The sequence below is a fragment of the Anomaloglossus baeobatrachus genome, chromosome 3 (assembly GCF_048569485.1).
Source record: "Anomaloglossus baeobatrachus isolate aAnoBae1 chromosome 3, aAnoBae1.hap1, whole genome shotgun sequence".
NCBI lineage: Eukaryota > Metazoa > Chordata > Amphibia > Anura > Aromobatidae > Anomaloglossus > Anomaloglossus baeobatrachus.
In genome coordinates, this window is record NC_134355.1 from 647,466,448 (window position 1) to 647,481,491 (window position 15,044).

Consider the following 15,044-nt stretch of genomic DNA (forward strand, 5'->3'; position numbering starts at 1 on the left):
GTCTAAAATGAATCTTCATCTACAGTTTATTAACTGTACATCTTTACGGTCACCAACCCAATCAAATCAAATACCATTGACTGCAAAACTAATTTAGCGCTCTGATGGTGTATCAGTGATCCCGTGTCCAGGCAGGAGCACGCTACCATCTTGTAATCATTTGCTCAGTGAGCGCTCATCTTGAACGTGTCTGTAGGATGAATTACAAAAGAAATAAGGAACAAGTGAAAAAAAAAATCAGTTGTATTAAAGAGCTCGGCACAGAATTTTTACACTGGAATTCTCTAGTTGGTAGAGTGGTCTTGTGTTCGTCATGAGAGAGACACTGCTAGACTTCTCTGGTGGGAGCTTATCCTCTGGAGGCCAAAAAGATCACCAGTCCTAAAATTGATATGCCAGATCCTTCTCTATCCTGACATCAGTCATTGGGGAAGAGTCCCCATACTCCATTAGATGTTAGGATAATCCGGTAGGTTCAGCCAACGTTACTCTGATGTGTCTTTGAACCTTTAGGCTGGCCTTTAAACAGTTGATCGGTGGAGATGCCAAGAGTCTGACCTCCCTACTATCATTTATTGAGGATAGGTCATCTATTTTGAAATAACCAGATAACCATATTTAAGTACAAGCATAAATTAAATTACTTGTTTAACTGGATAGAAGGAGAGTGTGTCCTCAAAATACGCAACCAATCTAGACTGCCCCAAAGAAAGGGTCATTTATTGCATCTATTTGGTAGATCGAAAGTACCACTTCAGGCGTCACCTTCTTCTTTTTACTTACCTCTCCCTTTGGTGAAAAAAGGTCAAGGCCCCTCCTGAAGTGGAACCCACACCCATGGCTCCAGGCTTGAGCAGTCACTACTAGGTTGGCCTATCCGTTAATAAGGGCTCTAACAATTAAATAGGGTCAACACCCACCTGTTGGGCATGTTTACTCCTCATTAGCTAATTTTTTTGTAAGGACATATTATACAAGGCACACTCTTCCATTTGTGGTCTATTTATCTTTACAAAGCCATGTGGCCTCAATTCTGGTGTGGTGTGGTCTGGTATCACTGTGCCTGGAACTGTGATGTCACTTATTGTAAGAAACTCACCCTGATGATTGCCTCCCTGTATCAGGTTGTGGTCTATCTATTGGCTATACCTTATATAGATTGATTTTGTTGTATGTTCGCCATTCTGTACAGAGAGGCTGGGTAAACTAACTATGAGTTCTTTGGAAATTTGGAGGATTAAACCAAGACACACTTAACACTAGAACTACTGGACTCGTGACACCTATATAGAAATACATGGTGCAAAGTAGTCAAAATGACTACCTCAGTAGTTCTAGTGTTAAACAGCAGCTTCCATACATGAGTTGATGTACAGTTTCCAGCAAGCACACAGTAGTAGATGAAAGGCTTTAACAATCCTCACCCAGGGCTTCCATGATAACATACATCACAGTGTGTTCACAGATTATCTTCTTTCCTTACACAGAGTCTTTCTCCTTACACAGTGTATGTACACAAATCAGAACACTGCACCATATCGTTCTACTGTATCTTACTGTTGTAATCACTTCTTTCAACTATACTTCTGTTGCACAGAGTTTGCTTTTCAACTATCCTGAGCTGTTTTCCACTCCTGACAGTATCTGTCCTGAACTGGCAGATATTTGTAGCTTCACTTTTCTTAGGATACATACACTACACTTTTCTGAGCACTGCTCCTTTTTTGCAAAGAGACAAACAGAAACTTATTTCCTTTTGCGGAGTCAAATACACACTTTCTGCTTCCCAGCATCCCCTGGGTCACTGCTAGATACTTCCTGTCTTCTTGCTGCAGGCTTAACTCCCCAGGTGACTTCTGGGAGCCCAACTACCTTCCTTAATGTATAAATACATCTTGAAATTCAATAAGACACATTCCACACGGACACTTTGATATTTGTTGAATGAAGTTGGTCACAGCTTCATGAACCATTGTTTTTTTTATAATGCCCATTAATAGTTTAACACTCCACATACCGGAAATAGTATGCCAGCCAAAGTACCCACCTCGGGCATCGACAACCACCACCACACCATCTTTCGTTCGTAAGACCAAAAGAAAGAATAATCAGCAACAATACAAAACCAAACAATATAAAATATTCCAAAGCGGCAGGACAATATTGTAGTTGTAGTCTCCGGGGTATTGGCTTCAGAAGATGAACTCTTCAGGAAAAAAAAAAGAAATCAAGCTCAAAATCTCATGAACAGAAAATCAATTTTCCATAGAAATTAATAGGGAGAGTTTTCAAAATGGTTTTGGGGAATGTTTTCGAGAGGATCCACTCCAAAAAAACCTAATTCTTTAAGCACAGTCTAAACAGGCCCTATGAACTATCACACGACTTACTGAACATTTTAATTTTATATACTACATAGGAATCTGGACGTGACATCACCTTCCATATACCTATAACTAAGCCCATGATCTTTGGTACTTTCAGTTCATCTACTATACATGATTTGATGACATCTCTTTCGTAATCAAAAATCGACACAGGCAAAACAATCAATCCATAGATGTCCATAAATTGCGTAATAATGAAAAATTACAATTTAAGTAATTAGAGTTCAATTTTGGTCTCATCTGACCAGATTATATTCTTCAGTATATCTTAGGCTTCTGTAAATGTTGTTGAGCAAACTTGAAATGCACTTGAACCTGCTTTTTTTGAGCAATGGAGTCTTGCGTGGTGAGTGTGCATACAGGCCATGGAGGGGAAGTGCATTACTTATTGTTTTCTTTGAAACAATTGTACCTGCTAATTCTAGGTCTTTCTGTAGCTCTCCACAGGTTGTCCTTGGCTCTTGGACAACTCTTCTGATAATTATTTTAACTCCTTTGTTTCAGGCCGGTTTATTGTGAAATTATGTTCTTTCTATGTCTGGACTATGGCCACATCAGTGCTCACGGGTGCTATCAGTAGTTTAGAGATTCTTCTTTAGCCATTGCCATCAGTATGTTTTGGAGCAATACGGTTGCGAAGGTCTTGCGACAGCTCACTGGTTTTGTCCATCATGAGATGTTTCTTGTGTGGCACCTTGGTAATGAGATTTGTTTTTATAGGCCATCAAGTGAAGCAGCTGATATTATTTTTCACTAAATGGTAGGATTGCTACAGCTTCTTTTCAGTAATACATGCTATTAACTCAGCCTTTTCCCATTCGTATACTAGTCCTACTACGAATGAGTAAGAATAAAATTGCATTGTGACCCAAAGACCTGTCACTAATAATCATAAAAGCTTAAATAACTGTTGTTTTTATTTTTTTTTTTTACATAAATCAATAGTACATGTGAAAATAAGAACATTTGTCAACATATTTTATCAGAGAAATCTGCTTTTTTCTCCTCCTGGTCTGATCATTCATTCTCAAAATTGTTAATTCATCAGTAAAATCTGTCTTCAGTGAATACAGATTTTCTCATTACTTAGATGATTGTTGGTTCTTATAAAGCTCTAAGGAGAACTTGCAGCAGATTGTCTGCACTGCATCTAACTCCCCCTCCTCTTTTCTTATCCCATATTCATAGAGTTTTAAAAGCACCAGTTGTCATCTCCTATCTAAGTTCATCTACTCATAGACCACTGGGGTTGTGCCATCATTGCCAACGAGACCACCGATCCTCCCCAACCTCCATCATTCAGATAGATATTACATTAGTTATAGCCAGTTATAGTTTCAAAGAGCATCGATAGCGTCCAGAATAAAATACACCCAGCAATAGTCCAACACGATACCTACAAAAAATGGGAAGGGGTTGCCATTACTTTCCCAACATGGTAGGGATGTGGCAACATTATTTATGTATATTGTTCCAATATATTCCACAACCCTGTACAGAGATTGCCATTACTGGCATTGGTACCTGTCTCTATTGGGGCTCATAATCTATATTCCAGATATAACCATTAGTATGTTTTTTGAAGTGTGAAGAAAATGGATATTGCCCTTTGTCAAGATCGAATCAAGGACCCCCAGGTAACAATGCCAACTACTAAGGCATAGTGCTACCCCACTGTGGTGACTAGGGTTTCCGTATTGAGTTTTGGCAATATATCCACCTAGAACTTGGGAAAACAAGGCTAACCACTAAGCTTAGCTACCATGCTACTCCATTGTGAAGAGGGGCATTCATATTGAGTTTAGGCCTTGTATCCACCTTGGTTCCCATTGCAGAAGATTGACCATAGTTGCTGCTAAGCGGGTTTCCCCATAATACCTTGCTGCTTTTGCATCACATGACAGTGCCACAGAGCCAATTATAGCCTGTGTAAAAGCAGAGATAGGGAATGCAGCAGCCACTTTGGGGTGAATCTGGATTGTGAGAGGATGTCACACCAATCAGACTAGCCTTAAAGATTGTGAAAGACATAAAACACTGTCCAAATTGTACAGCCAGCACGTGACAGGGCAGCCGTGAGGAAGAAAGAGTAGTGTATGAGGAAAAGTGAAGTGTCATGCACATTAGAGACTTTTAAAGGAACCTGTTTCCCTTATAAGCTGCGGCCATCACCAGTGAGCCCTTATATACAGCATTCTAGAATACTATATACTGTATAAGAGCCCAGGCTGCTCTGTAGAATGTAAAAAATACCTTTATATTACTCACCTAGGGGATGGTCCGATTAGTGTCGCTGGTCTGAGTCCGGCACCTCCTCTCTTCTTGCACTCGCCGTCCTTCTACCCAGCCCCGTATGCATGACGCATCCTATGTCATTCATCGAGAGGCCTCCATTGCGCTCCTGCGCATGCGCACATTGATCTGCCCGACTGAGGGCAGAGCAAAGTACTGTAGTGCGCATGCGTGGGTGGTGTTTGACCTTTCCTCGCACCTGCGCATTACAGTACTTTGCTCTGCCCTCAGCAGAGAAGATCAAAGTGCGCATGCGCAGGAGCGCAATGGAGGCCTCTCTTTGAATGACGCAGGATGGCGAAGGACGGCAAGAAGAGAGGAGGCGCTAGACCGAGAGGAGCGACACCAATCGGACCAGTCAGCCCCCTAGGTGAGTATTATAAAGGTGTTTTTTATGTTATAGAGCGGCCTGTGCTCTTATATACAGTATTCTGGAATGGTTTATATAAGGGATCACTGGTGATGGACGCAGCTTTTAGGGGAAAACCTGGTGACAGGTTCCCTTTAAAGTACTTTTAATTCTCAGCGAATTAATTTATTTTCTTTCTAAAAGAAAGAGTAGAAAATAACCCACAACTAAGCACATTGAGCTTTATGCTATTGATGTGAACACATCTGCGCTTCCTCTTTACTTGAGTTTCTTTGAAACACAGTGCCACACCTGTCCACAGGTTAAGTCTGGTATTGCATCTTGTTTAAAGTAGATGGAGCTGAGCTGCTGCCCTACCACGTGTGACCTGTGGACAGTTGTGGCACTGTGTTTGTAAGAAAACAGACATCTATTTTCTAATCCTGCACTCCCTCTCCATACAAAGCACACACATTTAATTTTTAGAAGAGACACAGTTGTTTTTGAGCTAAAGAGCTGGAGTGTATGATTCACCTCCGCAAGTCAGACTAAAAAGGCTCCTTTTAAGCAGGGCGGCTTAGGCGAACCAATTAATGGCTTGTCTGAGAGAGACATCATGTTGTACTATTTAACGGATCTGATCAGTACCACTGAATAAAATGTTTAAGTAGAATAACAGCGTATCCCTGTATAGTCACTGCTGGAGAGCTGCCTTATTGATTTACAAGAAGAGATCGAGGAAAGGTCAGATGTATTCAAGGAAAGACTGCGGACCGAGTGCGGATGTGTCCTGAATGCCATATACCGGCTAATTTGGGGAAAATAAATAAATAAAAACTCGTCTTTGTTTTAGGTTTATTGGAGAATACATTATACAGGATCAGTTACCTAGTGCGGACTTTCATTTGCATTTAGCAGAGTATTAAACTCAGCCCAGCGTATTATAATGTCCACTTAAAGGAAATCTGACTACTTTTTTACTTATTGAAGTAGTGATACAGCTGAGTAGGCGCTTGCCCCTCAATAAAAATGACACCTTTTGTGCCAATATCCGATGTTCCAGTCATGAGAAATCTGTTGTAGAAGTTATATTCAAATCAGGCACTGGGGGTGTGTCAGAGCACTATGACTGCTTCTTCAGGGTCACAGACACGCCCCCAGTGCACTTCCAGACAGATTTGCATATAGCTTCTACAACATATTTCTCTTGACTGGTACATCGGATTTCAACAAAAAACGTATCGTTTTTATTGGGAGACAAGCAGCTATACAGCCATACCACTACTTCTACATATTAAAATGGTGTTTACATGTTCCTTTTATTTAGAAAGTGTTCTGTAAAGGTCTGCTCATAAAAAGCAATATCACCAAGAGATGAAAACACCCTGGTATGTCATTTGTAGCAAATGATAACTGCTTTTGCCCCCTCCCATCATCTTTTCAATCCTTAACATTTTGGGGTTTGTCTCACAATTTGGGCACTGCTTTCATTATTCAACTGTTTTTGGCCAGTTCAGTATGTAAGACTTTTCTAAATGTCGCAAAATGTCTAATGTTTTGAGGGTGGGGGGGGGGAGGCTGGGGGTGGTGGGGTGTATGCAGTTGAGTTAGAGACTAATTTGCAACATTTCCAGGCTTGTTGAAAGGATTTTTTTTATTTAAAATGAAAGGATAAAAAAGACCAAAAAAAGCAATTGTTGCATTTGTGCATTTGAATTTTTCAAAAAACATGTGTCATGCGCTGTTCGGATCCGCACACGCGGATTAGTACTATAGCGTCGGACTCTGTTCACATTCCAGAATCCGACAGGCAACCTGGTCTCTCTCAAGTGCTCAGCTCAGCGGGGCTTCGGCTGAGTTGTTTCACTGCCCCCAGCCATCCAGGAGTTAATTGTTTTTGGAGCAGTGTGCAACTCTTCTGAGAGCCAGGTTGCTGATTAGCATCCACAACTGGTCTCTTCCTATTTAAGGCTGGTGACTGTAGTGGGAGACCGCCGAATATAGCTTCAGCGATCCCAATCTCATTAGTTATTCCATGCATGGTGAACTATAGTTGCTTTTCTGAGTGGTGTGAACGTTCCCCTGTTAAGTTTATTTCCTACTCTTTTCTTTATTCTCCCGTACACATATTGTCTCTCCTTTGTGTTTGAGTGCATTGTGTACGAGGTTTCATTCTCCCTTGTCCATGTCATTTCTGGGGGGTTTGGTTACTGGGTTTTCGGCCTGCTCCCAGGGTTGGGGAGAGTAAGATCAGGGCCGGACAGGAGACATGGTCACGCTGGGGGCTCGGACCTGGCTACCATCAAGCTTACCTTCAAGATGAGGAACAGCACAGGGTCTCAAGTCTGGGGCTACCCCTGGTCCATCAGTACAGAATCCATGACAGCATTCTAGGGCAAAAAAGACAAGCAAAAGATTTGTCTTAAAAAAAAAAATAAGCTTGGAACTAAATCCTTCATCTGGTATACAATCCAGACATCCATTATTGTCTATGGACAGAGGGGGCTAGACGTAAATTGCACACCATATTAGTCTGATTCATCATTTGCGTCACTTTTCTTTTTTTCTGTGTAGTGATACTTGTTAATGTTTTTTACGTCAATTTTTTTTTTAAATGGAGCACGCGGTTCAATAATTTGTCTCAAAAACTAAAATGCTCTTTATTTTTGTATTTAACTTTTTTTTACAACATATTTAGGTGCACACTACACTAAAATATTGCAAAATTTGCGCAAACCCTTAACACGTACATAAAATCACTCCAGGGACAGAATGGAATGCATTTGCTCAAAAAATATTAAAACTTTTAAAAAGTTGCAATTGATAAATTTACTTGAAAACATTTAGAAACTCCAAACCACGTCCACAATGATGAACATAGTAAAAAAAACAGGTGAACACATATAAAGTACAGTTTAAAAAGCATAATTCCAAAAAAGCATTAGAACAGTTGGTACAATCTAACAGACCTATATCAGGTATTACATCAAACACAGAGCAGTGAAAAAGGTTTTACACTTTTGCTGAAACCTTGCAGTGCTGAGCTTATATTTATAGATAGATAACATGCTCCATCAAAAAGGAAAGAAAAAAGTAAATGAAGCACTCACCACTGGAGATTATTACCTTTATATTTCCAAGAACGTGATTAAAAGGCCAACAAAGTTAAATTGTGAAGAATGTAATCAGACAACGACCGTTTCGCACTTTTATCTAGCGCTTCATCTGGCGTTTCATGTCAAGGCATCTCTTAAAGGGAAGGTATCGTCAAAAAAAAAAAAATAATAATAACTGAAAAAAATGTAAAGTAATAATGTTTAAATGTTTTGTTTAAATATTATTTTTTTTTTTAATTGTACAAAATTAAAAAAAAAATTAAAAAGTTTGATATTTTCCACTGTTAAACACTAGGGGGAGCAGCTTCTGAAATCCTACTGAATTTCCACTGTATAAAAAGCTCAGATTACAGCCTGCTGTAAAGTGGGAGGAGTCTGCTCTCCTGTGTGTGATGTCGCCTCCCCCCTCCTAATCTGAGTGTTTACAACAGATAACAGAGAATGACATGTAGGGACACAATGCACAGCCATTTTCATGGTGACCAGAAATGCCTAAAGTGTCACCAAGGACAGCAGGAGTATCACACAGGATAGGATTAGATACACGGCTCAGCAGACAGTATCACACAGGAGAGGATTAGATACACAGCTCAGCAGACAGTATCACACAGGATAGGATTAGATACACGGCTCAGCAGACAGTATCACACAGGAGGGGATTAGATACACAGCTCAGCAGACAGTATCACACAGGATAGGATTGGATACACAGCTCAGCAGACAGTATCACACAGGATAGGATTAGATGCACGGCTCAGCAGACAGCATCACCCAGGAGAGGATTAGATACACGGCTCAGCAGACAGTATCACCCAGGACAGGATTAGATACACGGCTCAGCAGACAGTATCACACAGGATAGGATTAGATACACAGCTCAGCAGACAGTATCACACAGGAGAGGATTAGATACACAGCTCAGCAGACAGCATCACCCAGGACAGGATTAGATACACGGCTCAGCAGACAGTATCACACAGGATAGGATTAGATACACAGCTCAGCAGACAGTATCACACAGGATAGGATTAGATACACAGCTCAGCAGACAGTATCACACAGGATAGGATTAGATACACGGCTCAGCAGACAGTATCACACAGGAGAGGATTAGATACACAGCTCAGCAGACAGCATCACCCAGGACAGGATTAGATACACGGCTCAGCAGACAGTATCACAGAGGATAGGATTAGATACACAGCTCAGCAGACAGTATCACACAGGAGAGGATTAGATACACGGCTCAGCAGACAGCATCACCCAGGACAGGATTAGATACACGGCTCAGCAGACAGTATCACACAGGATAGGATTAGATACACGGCTCAGCAGACAGTATCACACAGGAGAGGATTAGATACACGGCTCAGCAGACAGCATCACCCAGGACAGGATTAGATACACGGCTCAGCAGACAGTATCACACAGGATAGGATTAGATACACGGCTCAGCAGACAGTATCACACAGGAGAGGATTAGATACACGGCTCAGCAGACAGCATCACCCAGGACAGGATTAGATACACGGCTCAGCAGACAGTATCACAGAGGATAGGATTAGATACACAGCTCAGCAGACAGTATCACACAGGAAAGGATTAGATACACGGCTCAGCAGACAGCATCACCCAGAACAGTATTAGATACACGGCTCAGCAGACAGCATCACCCAGGACAGGATTCGATACACAGCTCAGCAGATAGTATCACACAGGATAGGATTAGATACACAACCCTGCAGACAGTATACTCTGATGGGGACCTTGTGCCACACACACACACACACACACACACATCATTCCTCCCTATGACCTCCGGTGGGCGCTCCAGGCAGCTGTGCAGCATGCCATCCTCCCCTGCGTCCGGCCGACATTTCACACATCCGATTGCATACACTCACACATCCGATCGCATACACTCACACATCCGATCGCATACACACACACACTCACGATATCGCACATACCTGTACAATCGCGCGCGCACACACACACACACACAGCAGCGGCGGGCAGAGCTGGGGGAACTGCGGCAGCAGGCAGAGGGGGGACTTGGGAGAACGGAGGGAGGGGGGTGTCATTGGAGATGGTAACGGCGGCGGCAGTAGCTGGTGCAGAGCAGGGGCTGGGGAGAACGGAAGGATGGGATGTCATCAGAGACAGTAAGGAGGGGAAGGGAGGGGAGGGGAGGGGAGGCGGCCCGTACTCACACATCCCGGCGGTTGACAGGGGTAAAGTGGAGCAAACAGCACACGCTGTGAGCTCCACAATAATGGCGCTGAACTGCTCCCTCTTGTGTTCTGGACAGCCCAGGGGGCGCGTCCACGTCGCAGCAGACGCCCACTGTAATGTATGGCAAGGGGTCGGAGCCCGACTATCAGAGTCTATGCACAGGGGCTGCCATAAAGGAAGGAGTTACTGTCGTTACACACAAGGCAAATCCAGCATGGCAGCCCCCAGTGCCTCCAGTAAAATAAGAATTACATAAAAACTAAATAAGCTGCGATTTTTATTTTGTATTAGAAATACTTGATTTCATAATCACTATTTTTAATACAAAAATAAAAAACCGCGATACCTTCCCTTTAAGGCCGCTTTACACGCTACGATTTATCTGACGATATGTCGTCGGGGTCACGGTTTTCGTGACGCACTTCCGTCATCGTTAGCGACGTTGTTGCGTGTGGCACCTACGTGCGACTCCAATCGATCGCAAATCGGTTGAAAATCGTTGATCGTTGACACGTCGTTCAGTTTCAAAATATTGTTTGTCGTTTGGAATGCAGCAGACATATTGGTACGTTTGACACCCTGCCAACGACGAACAACATCCACACGACCGCCTTGATCAAACAATATATCGCTGAACGATGTAGCGTCGTTTGTGAGATGTGTACGTGTGACCGCTACAAAATGACCTATGACCGGCAAATCGTAACAACGATCTGGGCGTGTCACATCGCTAATGAGATCGTTGTGTGTAAAGCAGCCTTATACATTTCTTACCGCAGTGTCATAGATAATGGATTGCAATTTTTTAAGTATTCTGTTATTCATGGTGCCCTGAAAAGAAGTGTATAAAACATGCCTTGGCATCTTGACAAGTGAGGCCAGATGAAGCACTAGAGAAAACTGCGAAACATCTGTTGACTGTTTGCGTTCTACACAGTTTTATCTTGTTGATCTGTTAAATATGTTCTTAGAAAAATTCAGAAAGAAAGGTCCACTGGTGAGTACTGCTTTTTAATTTTTTTTTTTTTTTGGAGGGGGGATTTATCTTGATATGATATGGAGAAGGAAATAGGGAACTCTGTATATGATGAGGTCTAACCCTTCAGTTCTACTCCGTTAAATGGATGGATGTATGGGTCAAGGTTATCCACTGTCGAGTCTTATATGTACAGCAGAATGTGGAGACATCTCTTTATACGGCAGAGTATCCTCGTAACACTCTATCATGTTTCTTCTTCATAGCCCGACTTCGAGCCCCTGAGGTACAAATAACATTATTTCTAACAGTGATTTGTCTTGTTTTCCTTAGGTACGATACAATTATCAACCAGTGGGAGACGGTAGCTGCTCTTCCCAAACCGGTCCACTCTGCGGCAGCCACTGTGTGCGGGGGGAAGATCTACGTCTTTGGTGGAGTGAATGAAGCTGGCAGGGCGGCCGGAGTGTTGCAGTCCTATGTGCCTCAGACCAACACTTGGAGCTTTATAGAGTCCCCTATGATCGGTAAGGGTCCATGGGACGTCACATCCTCTTAAAAATTTTAATTTTCATTTTTTTTGGACCTGGAAGAGATGGAGTCTCACCAGAAATGTTTAGGTCTAATGTATCTAAAAAGACTAAAAATTATTGAAAATATTCTGGTTTTTTTGGCTAAAATTAGATGGTGAGTCCATATCGCGTCCACATATATTTTCTCTACAGAATTGCCTAGTGGACTGTCCTGTTCCCTTCTCAATTTATACAAATGATATATGCTTGAGTTTATGGTGGGCATATGCCACTGTATGCCTATACCAAAGAATACATCAGAGCCTTATGACGAAGGTTTGCCAGGAAATATTCTCAAAGTACATGCCGAGCACTCTTGTGTACGGGGGACAGGGCAAGATATCTATCGTATGTGGGGGATTTACCCTACAGTGTTAATCGAGGGTGTGTGCACCTTGGAGGTGGTCCAGGGTGACTCCTAGAGGGTCTTTGGAGAGAGGGAGCCACGCCCTGTTCGGCTTCATCCCTTATTATCTTAATTAGTAACGGCCTGTGCCCTGATGACCTCTCTCCAACAATCTATACAACATCAATAAACTTAAGCCTGCTTTAAACGGGACGATTTCACGATCGATCGTACCCGCCCCCATCGTTTGTGCGTCACGGGTAGAGTTGAGCGGACTCGGAATAATGTGGATTCGCGGCGGGTTGATAAAGAAGTCCGGATCCGATCCGGAATCCGACACCATATATGTCAATGGGGTGTGGAATCCGGGACGAGAGAGAGAGAGAAAGAGAGAGAAAGAGAGAGGGAAAGAAAGATAGAAAGAAAGAGAGAGAGAGAGAAAAAAACCCAAAACTGATCCGAATCGTGCACCCGGAATCCCGCGTCCGGGTCGGAATCTGCCGCTCAAACCGTGCGGATCCGGATTTTGCTGATCCGGGTCCGCTCAACACTAGTCACGGGCAATTGATTGCCCGTGGCGCACAAACTCGTTAACCCCCCGTCACATGTACTTACTTCCCGTGCGACGCCGCTGTGGGCGGCGAACATCCACTTCCTGAAGTGGAACATCCACTTCCTGAACATCCACTTCCTGAACATCCACTTCCTGAAGTGGAACATCCACTTCCTGAACATCCACTTCCTGAAGTCACTGCGACGTCACGCTGCGGCCGGCCAATAGAAGCGGAGGGGCGGAGATGAGCGGGATGTAAACATCCCGCCCACCTCCTTCCTTCCACATAGTCGGTGGGAGCCGCGGGATGCAGGTAAGCGATGTTCATCGTTCCCGTGGTGTCACACGGAGCTACGTGTGATGCCACGGAAACGATGAACAACCGGCGCCATGTTTCATAAACGATTTTATGAAACCTAGCGACGAGTACATGACTCACGATTTGTGAGCGATACTGCGTCGCTAGGAGGTGTCACACAGGCCGACGTCGCAAGCGATGCCAGATGTGCATCACAAAAACCGTGACCCCAACGATCTATCGCACGATCGTTTGTCTCGTGTAAAGCACCCTTTATTATAATGGAAACGGGCAAATGAACAAGTATTTGGTCATTGATGTAGTGCTTCTAATTAGCAACAACTAGGAGTCACAAACTTTGTTCTGTATGCTGTGAATTCAGAGGAAGGTAAAGCAATCCCCAGTCTGGTTGTAGCCAAATTCCCTCTCTAAAGCCTGCTTTACACACTTCAATAGATCTTTCAATCCGTCGTCGGGGTCAAGTTGTAAGTGACGCACATCCGGCATCGTTCGTGACATATTTGCGTGTGAAACCTACATGCGATCAAGATTGAACGAAAATACGGTGATCGCATACACGTCGTTTATTCCTCATACATTGGACGTTTTGTTGTACGAAACTAGTGAATTGTAACGTGTGACATCCCTCATACGATTTTGATGTGTGATGCTATGTGCGCAGGTGTGCGCTCTGCACCGCAGCTTAAAAAAGGTCTGCTTCAGAGCGCAGCTGAAAAGCTGCGTTCTGAAGCGCCTCACAATGTCTGTCATTCACTAATCTTTGTCAGTCCGTCACTATCTCTGTCCCTCACTCTCTGTCCATGTCAGTCTATCCCCCTCTCTCATATACTCACCGATTCCCGATCCCCGGCGCTGCACGGCATTCACACTGCTCTGGCGGCTTTTACTATTTTGAAAAAGCTGGCCGCCCATTAAACAATCTCGTATTCCCTGCTTACCCCGCCCACCGGCGCCTATGATTGGTTACAGTGAGACACGCCCCCACTCTGAGTGACAGGTGTCACACTGCACCCAATCACAGCAGCCGGTGGGCGTGTCTATACTGTGCATTGAAATAAATAATTAAATAATTAAAAAAAACGGCGTGCGGTCCCCCCCAATTTTAATACCAGCCAGATAAAGCCATACGGCTGAAGGCTGGTATTCTCAGGATGGGGAGCTCCACGTTATGGGGAGCCCCCCAGCCTAACAATATCAGCCAACAGCCGCCCAGAATTGCCGCATACATTATATACATACAGGTTACCCGCGGCCACCGCTGTATCCAGTGACAGCGGGTAACCTCAGTGACAGCTCAGCTGATCGCCGGCTGTCTTCATTAGCTGTGTGGAGGTGACCGGAGCGGCTGTGTCTGCTGCAGCTCCTGTCACCTCCATGCAGCTGCGGTGGAAGCGACGCTGGATCATCCTGGAGTACGCCGGACAAGGAGGGCTTTTTGGGGCTGATTAAAGTGGTTAACCAGGGTATGTGTTTGTGTTTTCATTTCTAATAAAGGATTTTTCGGGTGTGTGTGTTTATTTACTGTAACTTACAGATTAATCATGGAAGGTGTCTCATAGACGCCTGACATGATTAATCTAGGACTTATTGGCAGCTATGGGCTGCCAATAACTCCTTATTACCCCGATTTGCCAACGCACCAGGGCAAATCGGGAAGAGCCGGGTACAGTCCCAGAACTGTCGCATATAATGTATGCGGCAATTCTGGGCGGCTGTTGGCTGATATTGTTAGGCTGGGGGGCTCCCCATAACGTGGAGCTCCCCATCCTGAGAATATCAGCCTTCAGCCGTATGGCTTTATCTGGCTGGTATTAAAATTGGGGGGGACCGCACGCCGTTTTTTTTAATTATTTAATTACTTATTTCAATGCACAGTATAGACACGCCCACCGGCTGCTG

At 43.7% G+C, this 15,044-nt stretch overlaps 1 protein-coding gene across 2 annotated transcripts in view; it reads left to right on the forward strand.

The window, feature by feature from the left end:
* The window catches only part of KLHL29 (kelch like family member 29), a 1,297,105-nt gene that overhangs the window by 1,184,970 nt on the left and 97,091 nt on the right, over nt 1-15,044 (forward strand). For both annotated transcript variants that reach the window (XM_075341153.1, XM_075341152.1), the window contains one exon: nt 11,689-11,882. In XM_075341153.1, the coding sequence (XP_075197268.1) occupies nt 11,689-11,882 (194 nt within the window). The remainder of the gene's footprint in view (nt 1-11,688; nt 11,883-15,044) is intronic.